Genomic DNA, 19428 nt, shown 5'->3' with positions numbered 1-19428 from the left:
AAAGGTCAACTGTCATTTGTTCTTTGCATCTGACATTTCAGCAAAGCCCCAAATGGAACATTTGGCAAATGAAACTATAGCTGAGATTCACAGTATGGGAACTCCCATGGGGTTGAAGAGGGCCCTACAGCAAACATGCTGAGCTTGCTTCAGGGCAGGGATCCGGGATAATTCTGGACTAAGCTTCAGGTAGAGAGAGGCAGGAGATGATTCTGACTAACCAACCCCTTAGTCAAAATTATCTCCCTCTCCCATACTCTTGCACTGTAAAGCTGTAGTAACACCACAGGCTGATCATATAGGATGTACAAAATCACAAAATTTCAAGTGGTAGGAACCTAACAGATGACTAGGCTTTCTCTGAAATAGAGGCCAGAGGCCCAGAGAACAGTCTCTAAAGTTTTAGGAGCCATTAAATGAGATGACAGATGAGAAAGAGCCTAGAATTCTTGAATACAAATGAGCATCACTATTCAAGTTTCATTCCAAGTGCGATTAGGGAAAGGAAAGGGGACTGAGCAAATTTTATAACTCCCATGCCTAAAATCCCCCAGACATGCCTTCATGCTCTCACCCACTGCAGACACTGTGTATATTCCAATCTTCCTACTTCCATCACTTCTCCCTGAAATCTTTGCAAGTTTGGATGCTTCTAACTGCACACATCTCATATAAAATGTCACTTGACCAGAAGTCTGTCCGTAAACACCCTTTCCAGAGGGATCCCATCCCCTCTCCCTCAGATCCCCACCCTAGCACTGGTCAATGCTGAGTGCCAACCATGGCCAGGGCATGGCACTGGCACCATAAAGGACTCTCACTGGGTTGACACCTGCCAGCCTTAAACACCCCTCTACTCTTGCCATTCACCCAGTACCCACCTGACTCAAAGATAACAGGCTTGTGAAGGTTTAAAATAAGGAAGGGACAGATACTTGGCCTGGCTGCATCTCCAAAAAAGTTCCAAGCACCTTGAACATCTCTCAGAAAGATGCTGACAAATGTCACAACCATTAGCAGGTGTTGATCTTGGAAGTCAGCCTATATCATGCCACCCTTATCAGCACACTTGGATCACGTCCCTGCATGTCTGACAACTTCTGCGAGAGACACTGGTCTATAAAATGAGATGTAGCTTTCCTCTGACAGTTCACAAGCAAGAGCAGGAGGGGAGGCATCTTCCAAAAACGTTCTCCCATCAACATCGACCCATCAACGTTGGACAAGGTAAGAACTTGCTACATCAAAATTCACGAAAGAGGGGTGCCTGGGTGGCTCAGTTGGTTGCGTGTCCAACTCTTGATTTCAGCTCAGGTCATGATCTCATGGTTCGTGGGATGGAGCCCCACGTCCAGCTCTGCATTGACAGTGAGGAACCTGCTTAGAATTCTCTCTCTCTCTCTCTCTCTCTCTGTCCTTCCTGCTCTCACTCTCTCTCTCAAAATAAATAGTTTTAAAACTTCATGAAAGAGAAATTGAAAACTCTGAGGCAGAAACAAGCATGGGACAGTTCAAGAAAAGTGACCTACTTAGGGTTTTGCATTTAGAATCTCTTTAGCAATGCCCCTCCCTACTGAAATGCACAGCACTGTACCTAGAGTGGTAGGCGTTAACAATTTCTTGGTATGTAACTTCTTTTAAAAATGGGGATCTCTTGGGGTACCTGGCTGGCTCAGTTCTTGGAGTTGTGAGTTTAAGTCCCACATTGGGTATACAGATTACTTAAAAATAAAATCTTTTTTTAAAAAGGGAGGATCTTAAATGTCCATCAACAGATGAATGGATAAAGATGACATGCATGTATGTATGTATGTGTGTGTGTGTATACACACACACACACATACATACACATACATACACACACATAATGGAATATTACTTAGCAATCAAAAAGAATGAAATCTTGCCATTTCCAAGTATGTGGATGGAACTAGAAGGTATTGTGCTAAGCAAAATTAGTCAGTCAAAGAAAGACAAATATCATATGACTTCACTCATATGAGGACTTTAAGATACAAAACAGATGAACAGAAGGGAAGGGAAGCAAAAATAATATAAAAACAGGGAGGGGGACAAACCAGAAGAGATTAATAAATAAGGAGAACAAACAGGGTTACTGGAGGGGTTGTGGGAGGGGGGATGGGCTAAATGGGTAAGGGGCATTAAGGAATCTACTCCTGAAATCATTGCTTCATGATATGCTAACTAACTTGGATATAAATTTAAAAATTAATTAATTAATTAATTTTTAAAATGGGGGATCTTTCCTGAGATTTTCTAATGATTCCATTCAAGACAACATCTAATAATGCTGCCACAAATTCAGTCACAGGCAGAGAATTTTATTATTTTTTCCCTCACAGAACACTTAAAGTCACCTTTACACTAAATTCCAATTTCTCACAGGTAAGGGTAAAATGAGAAAAGTAATGAAAATGTGATGAGTTTTTTCCTAAAGTCTAACTTGTCCCATATGAAAGATGCCACTGGCTTCCCATTATGTCTTTCCCAACATTTCATCAATAGCAGTTCTTCTCAGTTATTTTTTTTCTTTTTTTAAGTTTATTTCTTTATTTTGAGAGAGGGGGAGAGAGTACAAGCAGGGGAGGGGCAGAGAAAGAGGGAGAGAGAATCCCAAGTAGGTAGGCTCCATGCTGGTAGCACAGACCCCAATACAGGGCTCAGTCCCACAAACTGTGAGATCATGACCTGAGCCGAAATCAAGAGTCAAGACGTTTAACCGACTAAGCCACCCAGGTGCCCAATTCTCCTCAGTCTTGATAAATGGCAGGCAACTTGATTTGGACAATGCCTATGCATGGCAAGAGCAGAGGTTGATAAGCCTTATTTTATAAAACTTGATTAGGTAAGAAATGCAGAGAGGAACTCCAGAGTCTACTGGCTTTACTGACAGAACATACCCCAAGACACAAACCTCTGTATTACCTTAAACATTAGAGAGAGAAAGACTTGAGAGAATCATTGTAAGGGAGGAATGTGACAGCCAGAGAAGGGAAACAATCACCACTGGGTCACACAACTGAGCTCAGAGTCAAACATGGGTTTTCTGCCTGGGTGGACCCAGCTCTCTGCCTTCTTGCTGAAGCTAAGGCCCCTCAGCTGGAAATGGGGTAATAATATTATCGAGTGTCTACATTTGCTGCGAAAATTATAAAAGATGTTGTGGATGAAATAATTAGCACACAGACCAGTACTCTATACGTAGATATATATGGATACATCCCAACAAAGAGAGGTAAAGTCAGGACTTATAAGTTTACACATTCACAACAGTTATGGCTGCTCAACCCTGGCCAAGAAAAAGAAGCCACATGCCCCATGGTCGTTAGGACCACCCAGTGCCCTACAATAGAAGAAGCTACAGAAAGTGGGAAATGGGTTAACTTGATCATTGATCCACACACAGAGGAGCCTCCTGTGTGCCAGCCACCAACACAATAATGAGGATGGTCCAATGCCACCACTAGACCACACTAATGCTCTCCCAGAACATGGGAACAGGCTTTGAAAAGACAAGAGAGGGCCTGAGATGGTCATACTGACATAAAGATGGTTCTGGCCTCTGCACACTGAGCTGAAATGCCAGGACAGCCCAATGACCAAATGGGTGGAGGGTGCCAAGCTCGGGTCTGATTCATTGGGTGATTTCATTCTGATTGGGCAAAACTAGCAGCTGGAAGCTGGCCAGTGGGCACAGGCAAGCATATTGCCTGCTCTGTACCACAAGTTTCACCATCTATAAAATAAAGATAGACCCTCCTTCTCAGGGTTGTGTAGAGAGCTTAGAGCAGCTAATGTCCGCTTACTCTCCACAAAGGGACTGGCACATGGAAAGCTCATACCAACAAAGACAGTGCTTTATATTAGTTGATCAAAAGCTGGGAGAGACCTTGACCACCATTAGAGCAATAACCTTTGTAGCTGGATCATTCAAAATTCTTGAATTCCCCAGTTGGTAACTGAGATGGCTCCAAGGGCATTTGAGAAAAGGAAACCTGGCAGGAGACACATGTGGACCATAGAGGTAAGGCTATTGGCAGGGCTTGGCCTGTACTCAAAGACTGCCACCAGCCTGTGGATATCTTCATGCAGAGCTGAAAAAGAAGTAGAAGAAAACAAGACTTTGCCATATGATGGAACACTGTCTGATGAATACAATATACAGACTAGAATGTCAACAATGTGAGTGGAACCTTTCCACAAGAGCGAGGGCCCTTGTAGGTGCATGTCTAATACAAACATACTGGCATGTTTGGATCCCTATGATCCATTGGGAGCATGGTCTCTAAAAGAACTTGCTTTTGCAGATATCAGTCACCAAGATGCTGACCCTCTGGGCCCTGGTCTTCACGCTGACCGTCCAGGCAAGAGCACTTGACCTGCAGAATCCATCTTTGCTGCTGGGAAATCTCCCTCAATTAGCCCTTGAGGTCACCAAAAAAGCCCCTCTCAATCTGCCACCCGGACCACTGTTCAGAAGTGCCCCAAAAGATTCTCCATCTAAGAAACATCCAACTAGGACCCCAGGAGGCAGGTGTCTACCAGTGGCCAGGTACTTCATGTCTAGCAGCAAACTCGAAGAATGTAAGTAAAACTTGTTTCACCTGCTCACCTTTGACTTTCCACCCGCTCACACACACTTCTCATTTCCAAGCCCAAAAGCTGATTACACCTTCAATAAGGAGAAGGCATCAAAATCACTTTGGGAGTTTGTTAACAAAACAGCTGCCTGGGCTCCACTCCCACACACTGTGATACAGCAATACTGCAGAGGGCATGAAAACCTGGTTTTCTAATAAGCTCCAAGATGATGTTGAAGCTACTTGTCTGTAGTCCACACATGGGGAAGAACTGGTCAAAGCAACCCTGGAGAAGGGAACTCTTGGATCCAGTCAAATGGCTACCTGCCTTTTATGTGACCCTTATCACCTGCACACTGCCAGGACCTCTCATGGCTTCCCAATGCTGGGCCCCACAGCTCATCCCAAACACCCACACGTACTTAAAGCATCAACCTGGTTGACAAAGAGCCAAGAAATGGGAGATCCAAGTCCAGTACCAAACCCCCTGACCAGATTTGCTCTTTCCAAACGCCCTTCTCACACCCTTCTTGAGTCTCAGCCTCCTCCTTAAAGAGATGTGGAATTCTGTCCTCTGGCAGTCTCTTAGGGCCAGAGAGCAGAGGAGCTCAGGAATTACAAGGCTTGGCAAAGAAGTGACTCTCTTTGGGGACCAAGAAGGGAGTAGGACTCTTGAGCAAATGAAGGCCAATAGGAAAGTCCACAAAGCTCCCTGCAACAGCCTTCTGCAGCCAGCCTTCCAGGATGAAAGGACAGGGTGACAGAGGGAAAATTGGTGGCTGCCTAGTGATCATGGTACCCAGCCCCACAGCTCACACATCCACTGCTTTGCCTCTTTAGGAACATTTCCTCCACTCTGCCCACCACTCTGCCTTATGACAAAATAGTTGAAATATATAGAAAAGTTCAGACAGTGGTAAAAAAGAAAAAAATAACAGTTGTATACCCAACAAACAGTGATTTGGTGGTGGTGGTGGTGGTTGTTAATTTTGTCAGACATAAAATATATATACACATATATATATACATATATATACACACACACACACACACACACACACATATATATATATATAGCAAATACTCTTGAACTCACAACTGAGTTTAAGGAATAAAACCCGGCCATAGGGCTGAGGGCCCCAAGGCTCCTGCAGGGCTGCCTCCCTCTCCCCCTTTCTCCTCCTCCCCCTGGAGGAGACCTCTGGCCTGATTATTTTTCCCTCGCCACTTCTCTATATGTTGTGACATGCGGCTATTCCTATTCTGGAATAGGAATGTTGTCCTTTGGCCCAATTAAGCTCTTTGCTGAGGTAGACAGGGTTGACCACCAGCCAGATGTAATAGCTCCTCTTCTGAGTTCCTTTCTCAGGCCACTGAGAGCAGGATAGGATAGGACCCCTGTGACTTCACAGTTCTCCAAGTTGGCTCTTGACCCTCTCTCCTTCCCCACCATCTTCTGGGATTCCACTTCTCCCTGCCCTGCTTGTCTCCAGTGTGAAGGCAAAGACATGGTGAGCATCTCCTCCACCCTGATGATAAAAATGCTGGAGGATCAGTGCTGATGCAGGAGGTCTCTTAGTATGGGCAGCTGGTCAAAGGTGGCAAGACCTCCCGATGACCCACAAGGGGAAAACGAGGCCTAGAGAAGAGAAGAGACTCGCACAGAGTCACACAGATGGAGAACAGAGGAGTCCAGGTCTGTGAGCTCCACTACCTCTTCGCTAGCCACCTCAACCTTACTGAGTACTTAAAACCAGCTCAACATTTGTCCTGTGCCCAACAACCCATGCTGCAGGTTCTATCACTCCTAGACAGGTACAGAGACTGAGGCTCAGGAAAGAGAATACTCTGCCCCAGGCCACTTGGACTTCAAGAAAGTGTCTAGACCTTATATACTTGGGGCTACTGGGCTCCAGAGCTAAACTAAATTCTTTCATTCCATGCTCAAACCACTTTAGAGTAACATACTCAACACTAGGCTGGCCTCAGGTAGGTGGCTAACAAATGTTAACTCTTAACAAGGGACAGGTTATCTCTGTATCACCAGGCTGTCCTGTGGTGGGCAGTGGGAGGGAGTGATATATCCAGAAGGCATGATATACAGTAGCTAAGGGCCTAACAATTCAGAGGTGCTGGCTCTCCAGCTGGGAAGGTTCCTCTGGTTGAATCAGTTGGACACCCAACAGCAAGATCATGTCTCTTGACCCTTTTCAGATCTGAACGCCGCGCTGCCCCCACAGATCGAGAAGATGCTGATGTGTGAGGAGATAGATCTAGCTGGTGTGCTTGGGACAGTGATATCTACATTGTCTAACTCCAACCTACTGTCTGTGTTAGACCTCACTTCATCCCTCAACATACCTGGAAGTGATGTTCTTGGTGGTATCCTGGGCAAGGAAAGTGGTGGCCAGTCCCCAAAGCTCCCACTGTCATTGCTCTCAACAGCCACTGATGCCCTCAATATCCAAGAGACTCTGGGCAGACTACTACCCACTGGTGCAGAGAAGAATCCTGTAAAAGGGCTTGTCAACACCCTTGACCTCCCAAATCTCCCCCAGCCTCTGAATGATATTGTTAACCAAGCCGGCAAGCTCACAGAATCCACCGAGGGTGTGCTGAACAGTCTAGTGCCAGTAGGTGTTAGTGATGCAGTCACAGGCCTGCTGAGAAATGCTGACCTAGCAGAACTCTTACTGGGGTAAGTGCTTCCTTGATCCTAAGGTCTGACACAAGAAGAGAGCTGCTGTTTGGGGACACTGAAGTTCAACCTCCAACAATACCATGGAAAGGGACAACCACATTTTCATGAAGCAATATTCTAGTTCTGTGCTAAAAGGGTGCCCTTTCAGAGGGAAATACGACCAAGATTTCTTCAGCTTAAAGAGCAGAGTGGGTAAGGGAGCCAGGGAGTCCTGGGAATGGATGGGTTGGTAAATTGTTAAATGGCTGCTTCAGGGGTACCTCTCCTGCTGCCCAGGCTGATTTGTGGAGCCAGGACTGACCCATGATGCTGTCACTTTGCAGATTAAATGTTCAAGAAGTGACTGTGGAGAGTATGACATCAACCATGACAGGTGATGGGATCCTCGTCTCTACCACAACTACCGCCTTCATAGGTGGAAAAGGGTGAGCCTGTTTCCAAATCAGTCAGCCAAGACAGTTAGCCTGGGGACTTAAGAGCCAGAGTCCAAGAGCCAGGCAGAGGCAACACAGAATAAGGTTGGATGATTGAGGGTGGGGCAAACTGGGCACCAGGAATAGCTGCCTGTCTCTTCTGCCCCAAAGGACCAATGCAGGAGAATGACCCCATGAAGCCCCATCCTCAAATAGTGTAAGCACAGCCAGAAATCCAGATCTCCATGTGAAATCTGCACAATTTTATACATGGGCAGTGAAGAGAAAAACCACAGAAAATGACATATACACTGGTATTATGGGAAATGCAGGCTCCAAATAATCTGGACCCTCCAAGAAGAATCAGCCCACTCTACAAACACTGTCCCAGGCATTTGGGTGGGGGGGGGGGGGGGGGGTGGACAGAGATGATTGAAATGCATGCATCAGTCATCCACCTAATGGGTAATTAATACACATCTCTATACCAGATGTTGTGCTGGGCACAGGAGTAATGGCAGTCCCTGTCCTCAGTGAACATCAACAGGTAGGGGAGAACAGGTTAGCAGTGTAGGTCCAAGGCACACAGGAAGACATGAGGACAGGCAACCTACACTGGAGAGAAGGCAGCTTCTTGGACTATCACACACATGGCACTAAAACCTTTCACCGAGCAAACTCCAGCCAAGCACTTAACTGAGGCGCTCTGAACTCACTGAACCCTCCTGACAACCTCATCAGAAAAGCAGTCCTATTTCTACACTAGGAAACCAGTTTAGACTACCAAAACCAGTTACATACAGCTGACAGGGTTCAAACCCAGGCATTCTGCCTCCAGAGCCCATGTTTGTGACCACTACAGTTAGCAGTAGCAGGAAGGGCCATTTGTCTTCTCGAGAACATCTGACTTTAATGAGGCCTGGTTTTGGTAAATGGTGGGTTTTTCTTATGCTGTAACCCACACAACACACAGCTGGGGATGCTGGGCACAAAAGTGAACTTGTAATGAGCTTCTCATTACAAGTCGGCCTCGTGCCACCAACAAAAGACTTCATTTTTTTTTTTAATGTTTATTTTTGAGAGAGAGACAGACAGAGTAGGGGAGGGGCAGAAAGAGAGGGAGACGCAGAATCCAAAGTAGTCTCCAGGCTCTGAGCTGTCAGCAGAGAGCCTGATGTAGGGCTCGAACCCATGAACTGCGAGATCATGGCCTGACCCGAAGTCAAACGCTTCACTGACTAAGCCACCCAGATGCCCCAAAAGAAGACTTCTTGAAGGCTGGTGAGGAGAGTGATTTTATAAATGCCTCCCGTGAACCAGGATCTAAATCCTGTGTAAGAGAAGGCCAACCTTGAGGCATGCTCACTTGAAGAGCACCAAACTTTCCCTCTCTCAAATAATCTAGACAAACACATGAGGCTTACTCCCAAAATGCCTATTGCTTGGCCTGAGTGACATCCTGGAGCTAGGCCTGGTTTCACCTACATCTTATTCTCCACAGCCTAGCAGGACCTGTAGTCAGCCTACTGGGATATCAAGTACACAGCGATATAACTCTGAAAATTGGCATTTCCATGAACAATACCCAATGCATCAACCTCCAAGTCCAGGACAAGGACATCAAGTTTAAGAAAGTGACCCTTCAAGTAGTGGAAACGTACGTGAGACCATTTTTCTCATTTTCTATATCCCCATGTGCCAGAATGTCCCTGTTGATACCACCCTTAGGGTGGAGTTTGGCCAACCCAATGGTTTGAATGATCAGTAATTGGGAGTCCCAGTCAGGGGTCTTTGCTTGGGAACGCCCAGCACATTTGAAAACAACCTTCTCTCACTCTGCCTGCATTCTGCTAAGCATACTCTTTGTATTTTGTTCTTTTTGCTTAAGCAATACATTCACCTAAATCAAAATCCAAAAGATACAAAAAGCCATACAATGAAAAGTCTTCCTCCCACCCATGTATACCAGCTGGCTAATACTCCTCCCTGGAAGCAACCAAAGGATCTAGTCTCTTCCATTGGCTTTCAGAGACACTATTTGCATGTGCACAGTTGTGTGTGTGTATACACACAAAGGGGTGAATACCATATACACCTTTCTGGACTCTGATTGCCTCACTTAAAAAATAGCTTGGAATCTGTTGCATCAATATATAAATAGCTTCTTCATTTTTTATGGCCTAGTATTCCATTATGAAGATGCACTGTAATTTAATAGTCCCTTATCAAGGAATAGTTGTGTTTTACAACTGTTAACTTTTGTACCCAACTCCAACTAGAAAGGTCCCAGACAGGTCTGTTCACTAACATGAACGAGTGTCTGAAGAATAAATCCCTCTACATGGGATTGCTGGGTCAGATGTCAGGCATTGGTAATTTTCCCAGGGATCCTTGTAGTATCTTCCTTAATGACTGAAACTGTAGACAAAAGCGCTCGGGTGTTGGTACAAATTAAGAAGTAGGACATCATGCAGCTGTTTCATGAATAGATGGGTTTTCTCCAATGTCTGGGCAAAATCCAGAAATGCAAGAATCACATAGTCCTCCACATATCTTTCCCAGGGTCACAAATACTTTGCCAGTGCCTCTGCCTTTGGACCAAATCGTTTCTCAAGTGTTGACAGTAGCTATGAAAGAGAAGGTAAGTGTTGGGAAAGAGGAGGGCACCACCTCAGAGGTCTAGGTCACTGGGGGAAAGCGATTTGGTCCTGATGCTGGGCAAGACTCCAAAAGGAGACATCAGGCCTTCAGGAGTCCCAAGTTTAGAGCTATTCTGGCCCAAAAGACCCCAGCAGCAGGACAGGATAACGCCTCACACTGGGAGAGGGAGAGTATAAGTTCTGCCAGAGAGAAGCCCAAGAAACAGGGAGAAGGGGAAGAGGATGGGGAGGAGGGGAAGATGAGCTGGGCTGAAGGGGAGGAGGACAGGCCTGCTGCACTTCCTTGGCAAAGCTCATTGGTGGTGATTTCACAGCTTCAAGAAGTAGAATCGTGTGACATTGATCTCAGTGATTTCAGCAAATGCAAGAACTGTGAGTACAAACACCAGAGCTCCCTGGGGGTCATGGGTCAATGGAGGACTCCTTGGGGATCTCACCAGATGACAGACAGGAGAGTGGGCGGCCGTGAGCTACAATACCTTGAGCCTCCAGGCACACAGACCCTCCTCAGCACCTCAAGGCAGAACATGTGGTAACTTACTGGCTTCCCTGAACCATTATGACACATTCTCCAGGACAGAGCAGGGTGAAGAGCCCCTTAGAAGTCTCTGTGGCAGCCCCACCACCTAAATGGTTTGCCAAGCGCACATATGTGCAGAGTTGGAGCAAGGAGGATTCCAGGCCTCATGCCAGGGAAGCTGAGAAGCAAAAATTCCCTACAATGTCCTCAAACATATCCGGGAGACAGGAATGATAGGACATAGGACATAGCAGCTGCCAGGACAGCCAAAGCAGGAAACTGGTAACATTTCTCCAGTCCCAGAGTAGATGAAACTGGCACCTTGGCAACAAGCTTCTCTCTCTCATTTGCGGTTTTGGCACAAGAAGGAGAGGGCCAAGCCCTCATGCTGCCTTCCTCCCCGAAACTGGAAAACACAATAGGGCAGCAGCTTTCTGCCTCAGACTGAGAAACAGGGAGGTGTCCACCCTGGTCCATCTGGAGGGCAGAGCCACCAAGAGCCCGGGGGTTACGGGGGTCTCCAGATGTTCTCTTTCCTCTCACCTGCAGCTACTGACTTGTTCAAGTACAACGTTAAAAGTTCCAGGACTTCTGCACAAGGTCTTTCAATCTTCTACTGTGTAAGTGTTCTTTGTGCTTACAATGGATTCCATAGGAGGGCTGCAGACATCCCTGAATTCATGAAATATATGCTACTTCAAGAACATTTAAATGGGGGAATTCACCTCAAAAATGAGGACTTATGGCTTCTCTTAGACAATCAGAGGTCTGATGGCCCTAAGTTGGACTGCATCAGGGCTAATCAGCTGGACAAGAGCAGTGCTTCCTCCTTTACAAAATGTTTCTACTCTCTAATCTCCACAAACCCCACCACTTCCTACAGACCCCCAACACGGAGGCTGGCGGGGGGGGGGGGGGGTCTACTGCTGTCTGTCATCATCCTTGTCCACTGCAGTCCTCATGGGGGCCACTTCACTCCTCAACATCTCAGCCAGGCTCCAAAGACATAGAAACTGATGTTAGTCTCACATGACAACAGGGATTTTTCTGCTTTTCTTTCTCTAGGCTAAAGCCTTCTTTAACAAATATATAGTCCCTGTACCTGGAAGTCCCCTTCCACCAGATCCTAGAAATGCCAACATTTCCCTAACTCTGTCCCATAAATTACTCACCGTTATCATCACACTGAGTGTCAAGCAGAGCTCCACCAAGGTAAGCCTCATCTACCCTGACACCATTCTCCTCTTTGCTTAAGCCTAGTCTATCAAACTCTTGAGAGAAAGGTAAAAATGCAGTGGGTTCCAGAACATTCTTCCAGAGGTAAATAAGAGGAAATGCTGTGGGATACAGCTTTTCCCTTAATGATGATCATATAAATGGATATTTGTTGACACCGAAGGAGAGCAGAGGGCAGGGGCAGAGGAGGATAAATGTCTTCTGAGTTCCTGCTTCAAACCAAGTACAAAGCCAGGTGTCATTTCATCCTGACAATGGCACCAGGAGGTAGGGATTCTTGTCCCCATTTTACAGAAAACCAAAGTGAGAGAAGTACTTTACCAACAGTCACAGTATGAGCAAGAGAGTGGATTTATCGACATCTGAGGTATTCATTTGCTTCTGGCCCCAAGGGTGATAGAAGGAATAGAGGCAATAATAACAAGAAAATAATAATCATGGAGAACTTTCTATGGGCCAGGCTCTGTTTCAGCAATGTACAATGTTTCCTTAACAGGGTCTCCAAAATGATTAAGTGCAGAGTGGTCTGCCAAAAGAGCATAGAAAGAAATGGGTTTAAGCTGGATGAGGGGTAACAGAAAAGCAAAATTTTATGTGTTAAATGACCTACTGTCCTTCTGAGAAAGGAAATGAGATATAGGAAAATATCTGGAATTAGACCCTATCTGCTGTGGTCACACCCACTGTGCCAGTACCCACCTAGGTGACCGACTCATACTAGAGAGCCAATAAATATCTGAATAAATGAACTGAATGATGCACAGGTATCTCATAAGGCACCATTCTGCAGTCCTCCTTCTTCTCCATACTCTAAATGATGACTTCTTCACAACAGATGAATAACCTGGCTGCAAGCATCACCAAAATAGCCTACTCCTTCAAGTCAGGCAACCAACTCCAAGTCACCTTGTGGATTACCGTGGAAAAGGATGGTGAGAATTTTACTACCGTGGAAAGGGTGAGTACTGAGTAACAAATCAGGACTGAGCTGTGAGGAGGAACTAATAGGAGCACAAGTTACACGGAAAAAAGAGCGGTCTGGAGTGGAGGGGGCCAAATCCCCGAGGGCCCAAGTGCCTGGGTACCCCTATGACAAGGGTGGCTGGTGGGCTCAGCCCCTAGGGCAGAAGAGATAAACAGGCTGTCTCCTGCGACCAGGGAGTCTCCACTCCAGTCCTTACCTGTGATCTTGTTGGCCATATCACAATGTGATACATTCGCTGACTAATCAGGTCAAGGTTGTTTTTTTTTTTTTTTAATTTTTTTTTTTTTTTACATTTATTCATTTTTGAGAGACCGAGAGAGACAGAGCACAAGTGGGGGAGGGGCAGAAAGAGGGAGACACAGAATCTGAAGCAGGCTCCAGGCTCTGAACTGTCAGCACAGAGCCCGACACGGGGCTTGAACTCACAGACCACGAGATCATGACCTGAGCCGAAGTCGGATGCTTAACCAACTGAGCCACCCAGGTCCCCCTCAAGGTATTATTTTTAATGCATATTTGTTTTATATTAATGCAGACCTCAATCATCTCCCATGACAGCAAGATTTCAAAAGACAAATTGATACCAGACTTCAAGATTATGAGGTACTGTCCATAACTACAAAGTCCTCTTGACATTTGTCAGTATAAAAATAAATATCAAGAACCCAATTCAAATCACATGAGAAAAATAACAGAAAAGTCCCTTGGGAAATACCTGCATAATTACAGGGAAGCCAAAATGGAGTTTTACTCACCTTAAAATTGCTTTATCCTCTGTATTTGACATTTTATAAGTGGCTTTGAGAAGTGAACTAATACCTAAACTCTAGAATTGGTTAATATTTTTTATGTGAAAATAATTTTTCCTTGTACTTGTTTCCTGACAGCTCTGAAGACAAGGTGACACCACCTGAGGCTGTAAGTCGATTCAATTTTCAAAATATCTGTATGTGAGAAATTATTTTAATGCCAGATGCTCAGTGACACAGGGACTCTGGAAAGGAAAGGTCACACAGACTAGATCACAGATGCAATGTGGAGTAGGTTCCAAACCTTTACCCTCTCTGGAGAGTTCTTCAAGCTAGTTCCCAAAGCCATGACTAGAATCCCACATTCAGTCAGTGACTTAAGGAAGGCCTAAATCCCTGATTTTTTAGTGTTGTGGGTGATTCTGACACACAAGGAAGTCCTGGAGTCCACTGGAAGAATGAAAAGGTGATCTAGATTCTAATCTTGCCTGGGTTCATGAGAGTTGCTCACAAATATACCCAGCCTCACCCTTCCCATTGGTAGTTCCCATCAGTAATCCCGAGTGAGCATAGGAATCACCAGATGAGAGCCTGGGAGGTGAGAAGGGGGGAGAGAGAGGGCAGGGCCCAGGGAACAGGTTCCAGGAAATTCCCAGGAGGTTCACCAACCATACCCTCATTTAAGATATTTGTTCTTGTACATGTTCATGCCTTCACTCAACAAATGTTCAGGGAACACCACAATGTCCCCAGCCCTAGAATACAACATGAAATAGTGATGAGATCCCTGATTCTAAGAGTGACCCTCAAATTTAAGTAGGAAAACAGAGACAGCTGAAAATCATAAATAAATCAGCTAAATCATTAAGAGCCTAGGAGCCACACACTGGGTGGAGGCATACAATGGGCACCCTGAAGTGAGCAACCTTATGACTATGGGTGACTACGGGGACCGTCTGCATCTCATGTCAGCCCTGAGACAATAAGGAGTCAGTTGAGAGGCAGACTCTGGGAGGTATCGCAAGTCCAGTGATTCTTCATCTCATCTTTACCTCTGGGCTGCTATGTAGCATGCCAGGTTCCATGCAGGGGAAGGAATGTAGAAGGCATGGTCCCTAGCCTCATGTAACTACGCACCTGACAGGGGTCACAGACATTTATGCAGAAAGTTGTCAGTGTAGCATAAAAATGACAGAGTAGAGAGAGCACCAACTAGAAGGCAGACAGTAGGTTCCCTGAGAAGATGCCTGAACTTAACCTTGAAGAAGGAGAAGTTAGCACAGACCCAAAGTGTGTACGGGATAGAGGAAACAGAATGTGCCAAAGGTAGGCATCACAGAATCATAGGCCTTTCGAAGAGGGGAAAGGTAAGCAGAGTGCCAGCAGAGAGAAGCAGATCTGGGAGGCCCTTGGAGGGAATGCAAAGGAGGCAGGCTCAGCAACAATCAGTCCTTCCCAATACTGAATTCAACCTTTGTCTTGAAAGTATGCAGCTGCACCACTGAGCCTACAGCAGTCTAGAACGTAATATGACCCCATAAACATTTGTTCAAGGAGCCACCTAAGGCATCAAAACCTACTGAAGGGCTTTGGAAAACCCCCAACGAAGAAGCCTGAGAGATTGACCAACATCCAGCTCCCCATATAGCCTTGTCTAGTAATAGATTTCTTACACTAGGAAAAAACCCACATATGAGAGGCACCCAAGATGTACTGATAAAAATGCTCCTCCCATCTCTTCCAGGAAGCAGAAGTGCAAGATGTATTGCTTGAGGTTCTGAAGAAATTTTTGTCTGCCCTTAATGGTATGTGGAATTTAAATTTAAACACTTAGGAGCACCTGGGTGGCTCAGTCAGTTGGTTAAGAGCCCAACTCCTGATTTCAGCTCATGTCATGATCTCACATGGTCGTGAGATCAAACCCCACATCAGGCTCTGTGCTGTGTGTGGAGCCTGCTTAAGATTCTCTCCCTCCCTCTACCTGAGCTCTTCCCCCACTTGCACACTCTCTCTCAAAAAATAAAATTAATTAATTAGTTAAAGGGCACCTGGGTAGCTCAGTTGGTTGGGTGTCCAACTCTTGTTTTTGGCTTATGTCATGATCTCACGGTTCATGAGATTGAGCCCCATGCCATCAGCACAGAGCCTCTCCTCTCTCTGCCCCTCCCCCCACTTGCATGCACTCTCTCTCAAAAGAAATAAACATTAAAAAAATTAAAAATATCTATTAAAAAAACAATAATGTAAACACTTAGAGTCATAAGAAAGGGACATGGGTGCGAAACCACATTACAGAACAGTCCATGGCACTGAGCACAGTATCATCCAATCACCATCTGGACTGAAAATCACTTCTTAGTTTTCAGATAGGGACTTCAGCACCTTGAGATGGCAAAACATGAAAATTAAATCTAAATGCCTCTTCTACGGGTCCTAATGAAATCTAGCTCCGTAGGGGTCATCTTACCACTTGGAGGAAAATGGACCTGGATCACCTAGTCACACAGATGCTGGAGTTGGAGAAACTTGAGACTGAGATCATAAACTTCATAACCACCAAGAGATGATGGTACAAAATGCTATCTGTACATATTTGTGGTGAACTCTAAAGGGGTTCAAAATAGTGCAAATGACACCAAAACAGCAGGGTCTTCTTCTTCAGCTAGTGAAGGCAGACATGCCTATATGTCTCTTAATATCAATTCTCTGTGCATAGAATACCCACTTGGTTTCCAGTTCATTCTAAGGTCTTTTCTGATCTTTGTAAACTCACCCTCATACACACACAAGACTAAGAGACTATGTCTGAAATCAGTCCATTGAATGAGCAAGGGAGAGATTTCTCCTAGAGCCGTGCACTAACCAGAGATCCCTCCAGCTGGCTGTGGCTAAAACAACCCAGCCTGGCCATTGTTTCTTTCAACTCATATCACATTTTCTCTTTATTTCAGAACTGATAAGTGCATGGAATGTTCCTCCAGGACTAACCTCAAATCCTCTAACCAATGCCAAGGTTAAAGTACTTAAATCGGTAAGAGAGAAATACCAATATTTTCCTTTTGCACAAAGGCCTACTGTGCACTTCAATCTTCACAGGAATGAAGGGGGCCAGTAGGCCTCAGCCTCAGTCTGTTCCAGGCCGCCCTACTGACTCCAACTAATCTCCCCACTCTTCCCTAGGCAGATTCATTGCCTACTTTAGTCACAAGTCCTAACAGTGAGATACTCTTGGTTATATATAATCAAATAATCTATCCACTGTCCCATGAGGACTCTCATACTTTTCTGAATATGTCTCAAACATTTCTTTGGAAACATCTCCACCATACATGCCCGATTCATCCACACTATCACCTTCTGTGTGCTAGAGCCTCTCATTCTTTGTCATCCTGACTCAAATTTCCCCCTTCTTCCCATCTATCTAACCCTAAACCCAGAGAAATTTTCAAAGAGGACTTGCTTCCTAAGAAACAGGTAAAAGAATGGGATTTTTATTTAAATTTGTCACCAGGAAAATGTTAAATTATGAGGGTGGAACTAGGGAAGGTATATGAGAGTAAAGAAGTTTAGAATCTCCATCACCCTTAGATACTCTATTCATGATAAACATGCTTATTGAGGAAAATTCTTCTATTTTGGCTCAAACCTCAGAAGTTATATATTCAGGTTTTTACTTAACCTCCAAATTTCCCCGAATCTGTGGCCAAATCAATTATTAGAGTACTAAGTGAAGTAAATCAGCATTTGCCTCAGTGTTGGTTTTCCACCTCCTGCTCTTACACTCCATGGCTCTGAGTGGCCTTCGACATACCACTTAGTGTCCCAAAGTCAGTCTTGAGTCAAAGGATTGGATTAGATGAATGTCAACTGTGTTCCAGCTACAAATGATAGCCCAACCAGAACTGGTTTATGCAACAACAATAAAATTATAAGTGGTGAACATCCAGGGATGAGACTAGCTTCAGCAGTGGCCTGATGCAGGGCTTAGACGATGACACCAGAATCTATCTCTTGCCTCTACTATTTCTGGGTGGGCTCTGTTTGGGCTGTACATGGAGGTCTCTACCTACCAGGAGCTTCACTCTCCATTTCTTTCTGGAATAGCTCAAACAATGACCCAGAAATAACCTCCGGGGCTCCCACTAACCTGACTTGTTCCATATCTCCATCCTTGAAGCAAGCACTATGGGCAGGGGGATGGAGTGCACTGGTAGTTCAGTCCGGGCCCGCAGCCAGCTTATGTATTTAAAAGTATATAACTAGTTGTCTCTTATCTCCTCACAGAACGATCTTCAGGCAGCAAACTAACCCAGCACTTGATGCCAGAGAATTTTCCAGAATGAAAGCATTCTAAAACTTCTCTAAGAAATATTGAGCCAAGGACATCCTTATTTATCATTAAGGAGCCACGTAGAATAGTGTTCTGAACATGTCAACTATTCTTTGGAATCTCACCAACAATACCTTGAATTAACAAGCGCAAGAAAAGCAAGAATCCAGGGATTTTTGGTATTCTGTAATCACTTCTTTAATAATTAACCTGTTTTTGTGCAAAAAAAAATGACTTGTCTTCAATTCATACAAATAGGAATTTCGTCTTATGCTTAGAATTAGTAAAAGAACTACTTACCAGGAACATAAAAGTTAACGGTATGAATGATGAGGCAACAAAACGCAGACTTCATTTATCTAGTGCACTAAGGGACAATCCTGACAATGACTTTTCTTCCTGTATCTCTGCCCTCCCCTCTCCAACTCCAAATGCTTTTTTTGCCTAATGGCCCAACATGAAAATTACACAGGGGCTAGAATCCAACTTCCCCCATCATCACATGCTAAACAGTGAGAGGCACAGTCCAAATGCTAAAAGTTGGATGGCAAAGAGCAGGTAAGAGCCTGGCAATACCACGAACAGGGCAGCAAATGATCTAGGTCCCAGCTTGGTAACTATAGACCATGCCAAGTGGCTGTGAGAGGAAAGCTAAGCCAAGCTCCTTTTAAGGAGACCAATAAGTACAAAGAATGCCAGAAAAGTAAAGAAGAAGGATACTGAGAAACATCACTGTGATCTCTACACCAGGCAAAGACTATGGCTTGTGCTGTGTCTGTTCTGGAACCAAAAGAACTCAGATTGTGGACACAAAGACAGATAGGGGAAGCAGGGCCAGATTCAGGACTCACCTCACAGCAAGGAGCAGCACCCCATAAAATAAAGGCCAAATCACATTATTACCTTCAGCCTTTTGCCCAAACCTTAGGTCTTGATTTCTCCCCAGGCCATACTTCCCACAGTCAATCCCATCTCGGTAAATGGCAATATGATCCACTCAGGTTCCCTAGTCAGACACGTGGAATCATTTTTGATTCCTCTCTCTTTCACCAACAGACCAAGTCCTATGGATTCTGCCTCAAGAACACCTCTCATCTGTTTGCTTCTATCACCATCCTGGTCCAAGTCATCATCATCATCTTTCACCAGGGCAACTGGTCTCCCTGCTTCAGCCCTTGCCACCCACAATCCATTCCCCAACTGGCAGCCAGAGTGCTCTTTATAAAACAACAA

The 19428-nt window shown here is 45.1% G+C and overlaps 2 protein-coding genes across 5 annotated transcripts in view; one reads left to right on the top strand and one right to left on the bottom strand.

Moving 5' to 3' along the window:
* The window catches only part of CDK5RAP1 (CDK5 regulatory subunit associated protein 1), a 194940-nt gene that overhangs the window by 127878 nt on the left and 47634 nt on the right, over positions 1–19428 (bottom strand). The window lies entirely within an intron of this gene.
* On the top strand, positions 1108–18504 carry LOC113602517 (vomeromodulin-like). Of its 3 annotated transcripts, XM_027069862.2 has the most exons (15): positions 1108–1227; positions 4329–4605; positions 6816–7299; positions 7626–7727; positions 9217–9372; positions 10278–10356; positions 10690–10747; positions 11445–11515; positions 11961–12107; positions 12967–13089; positions 13652–13719; positions 14004–14034; positions 15610–15670; positions 16817–16896; positions 18150–18492. In XM_027069862.2, exons 2-15 carry the CDS (start codon positions 4344–4346, stop codon positions 18171–18173), a joined length of 1746 nt encoding a protein of 581 aa, XP_026925663.1. In that variant the 5' UTR covers positions 1108–1227; positions 4329–4343; the 3' UTR covers positions 18174–18492. The 3 variants fall into 3 exon arrangements, with proteins under 3 accessions (XP_026925663.1, XP_026925665.1, XP_026925664.1); XM_027069864.2 differs by lacking the exon at positions 7626–7727 and having other exon boundaries at positions 18150–18504; XM_027069863.2 differs by lacking the exon at positions 16817–16896 and having other exon boundaries at positions 18150–18491.

This window comes from Acinonyx jubatus, chromosome A3 (genome assembly GCF_027475565.1).
Source record: "Acinonyx jubatus isolate Ajub_Pintada_27869175 chromosome A3, VMU_Ajub_asm_v1.0, whole genome shotgun sequence".
Lineage (NCBI taxonomy): Eukaryota > Metazoa > Chordata > Mammalia > Carnivora > Felidae > Acinonyx > Acinonyx jubatus.
This window is presented reverse-complemented; position numbering and strand designations above follow the sequence as displayed.

What these genes read in the sequence shown, in the direction of transcription:
- LOC113602517 (XM_027069862.2), top strand. Translation starts at nt 4,344, where the DNA reads ATGCTGACCCTCTGGGCCCTGGTCTTCACGCTGACCGTCCAGGCAAGA. An exon ending in CTAGCAGAACTCTTACTGGG is followed by an intron (nt 7,300 to 7,625) that starts GTAAGTGCTTCC and finishes GTCACTTTGCAG; the next exon opens with ATTAAATGTTCAAGAAGTGA. An exon ending in ACCCTTCAAGTAGTGGAAAC is followed by an intron (nt 9,373 to 10,277) that starts GTACGTGAGACC and finishes TATCTTTCCCAG; the next exon opens with GGTCACAAATACTTTGCCAG.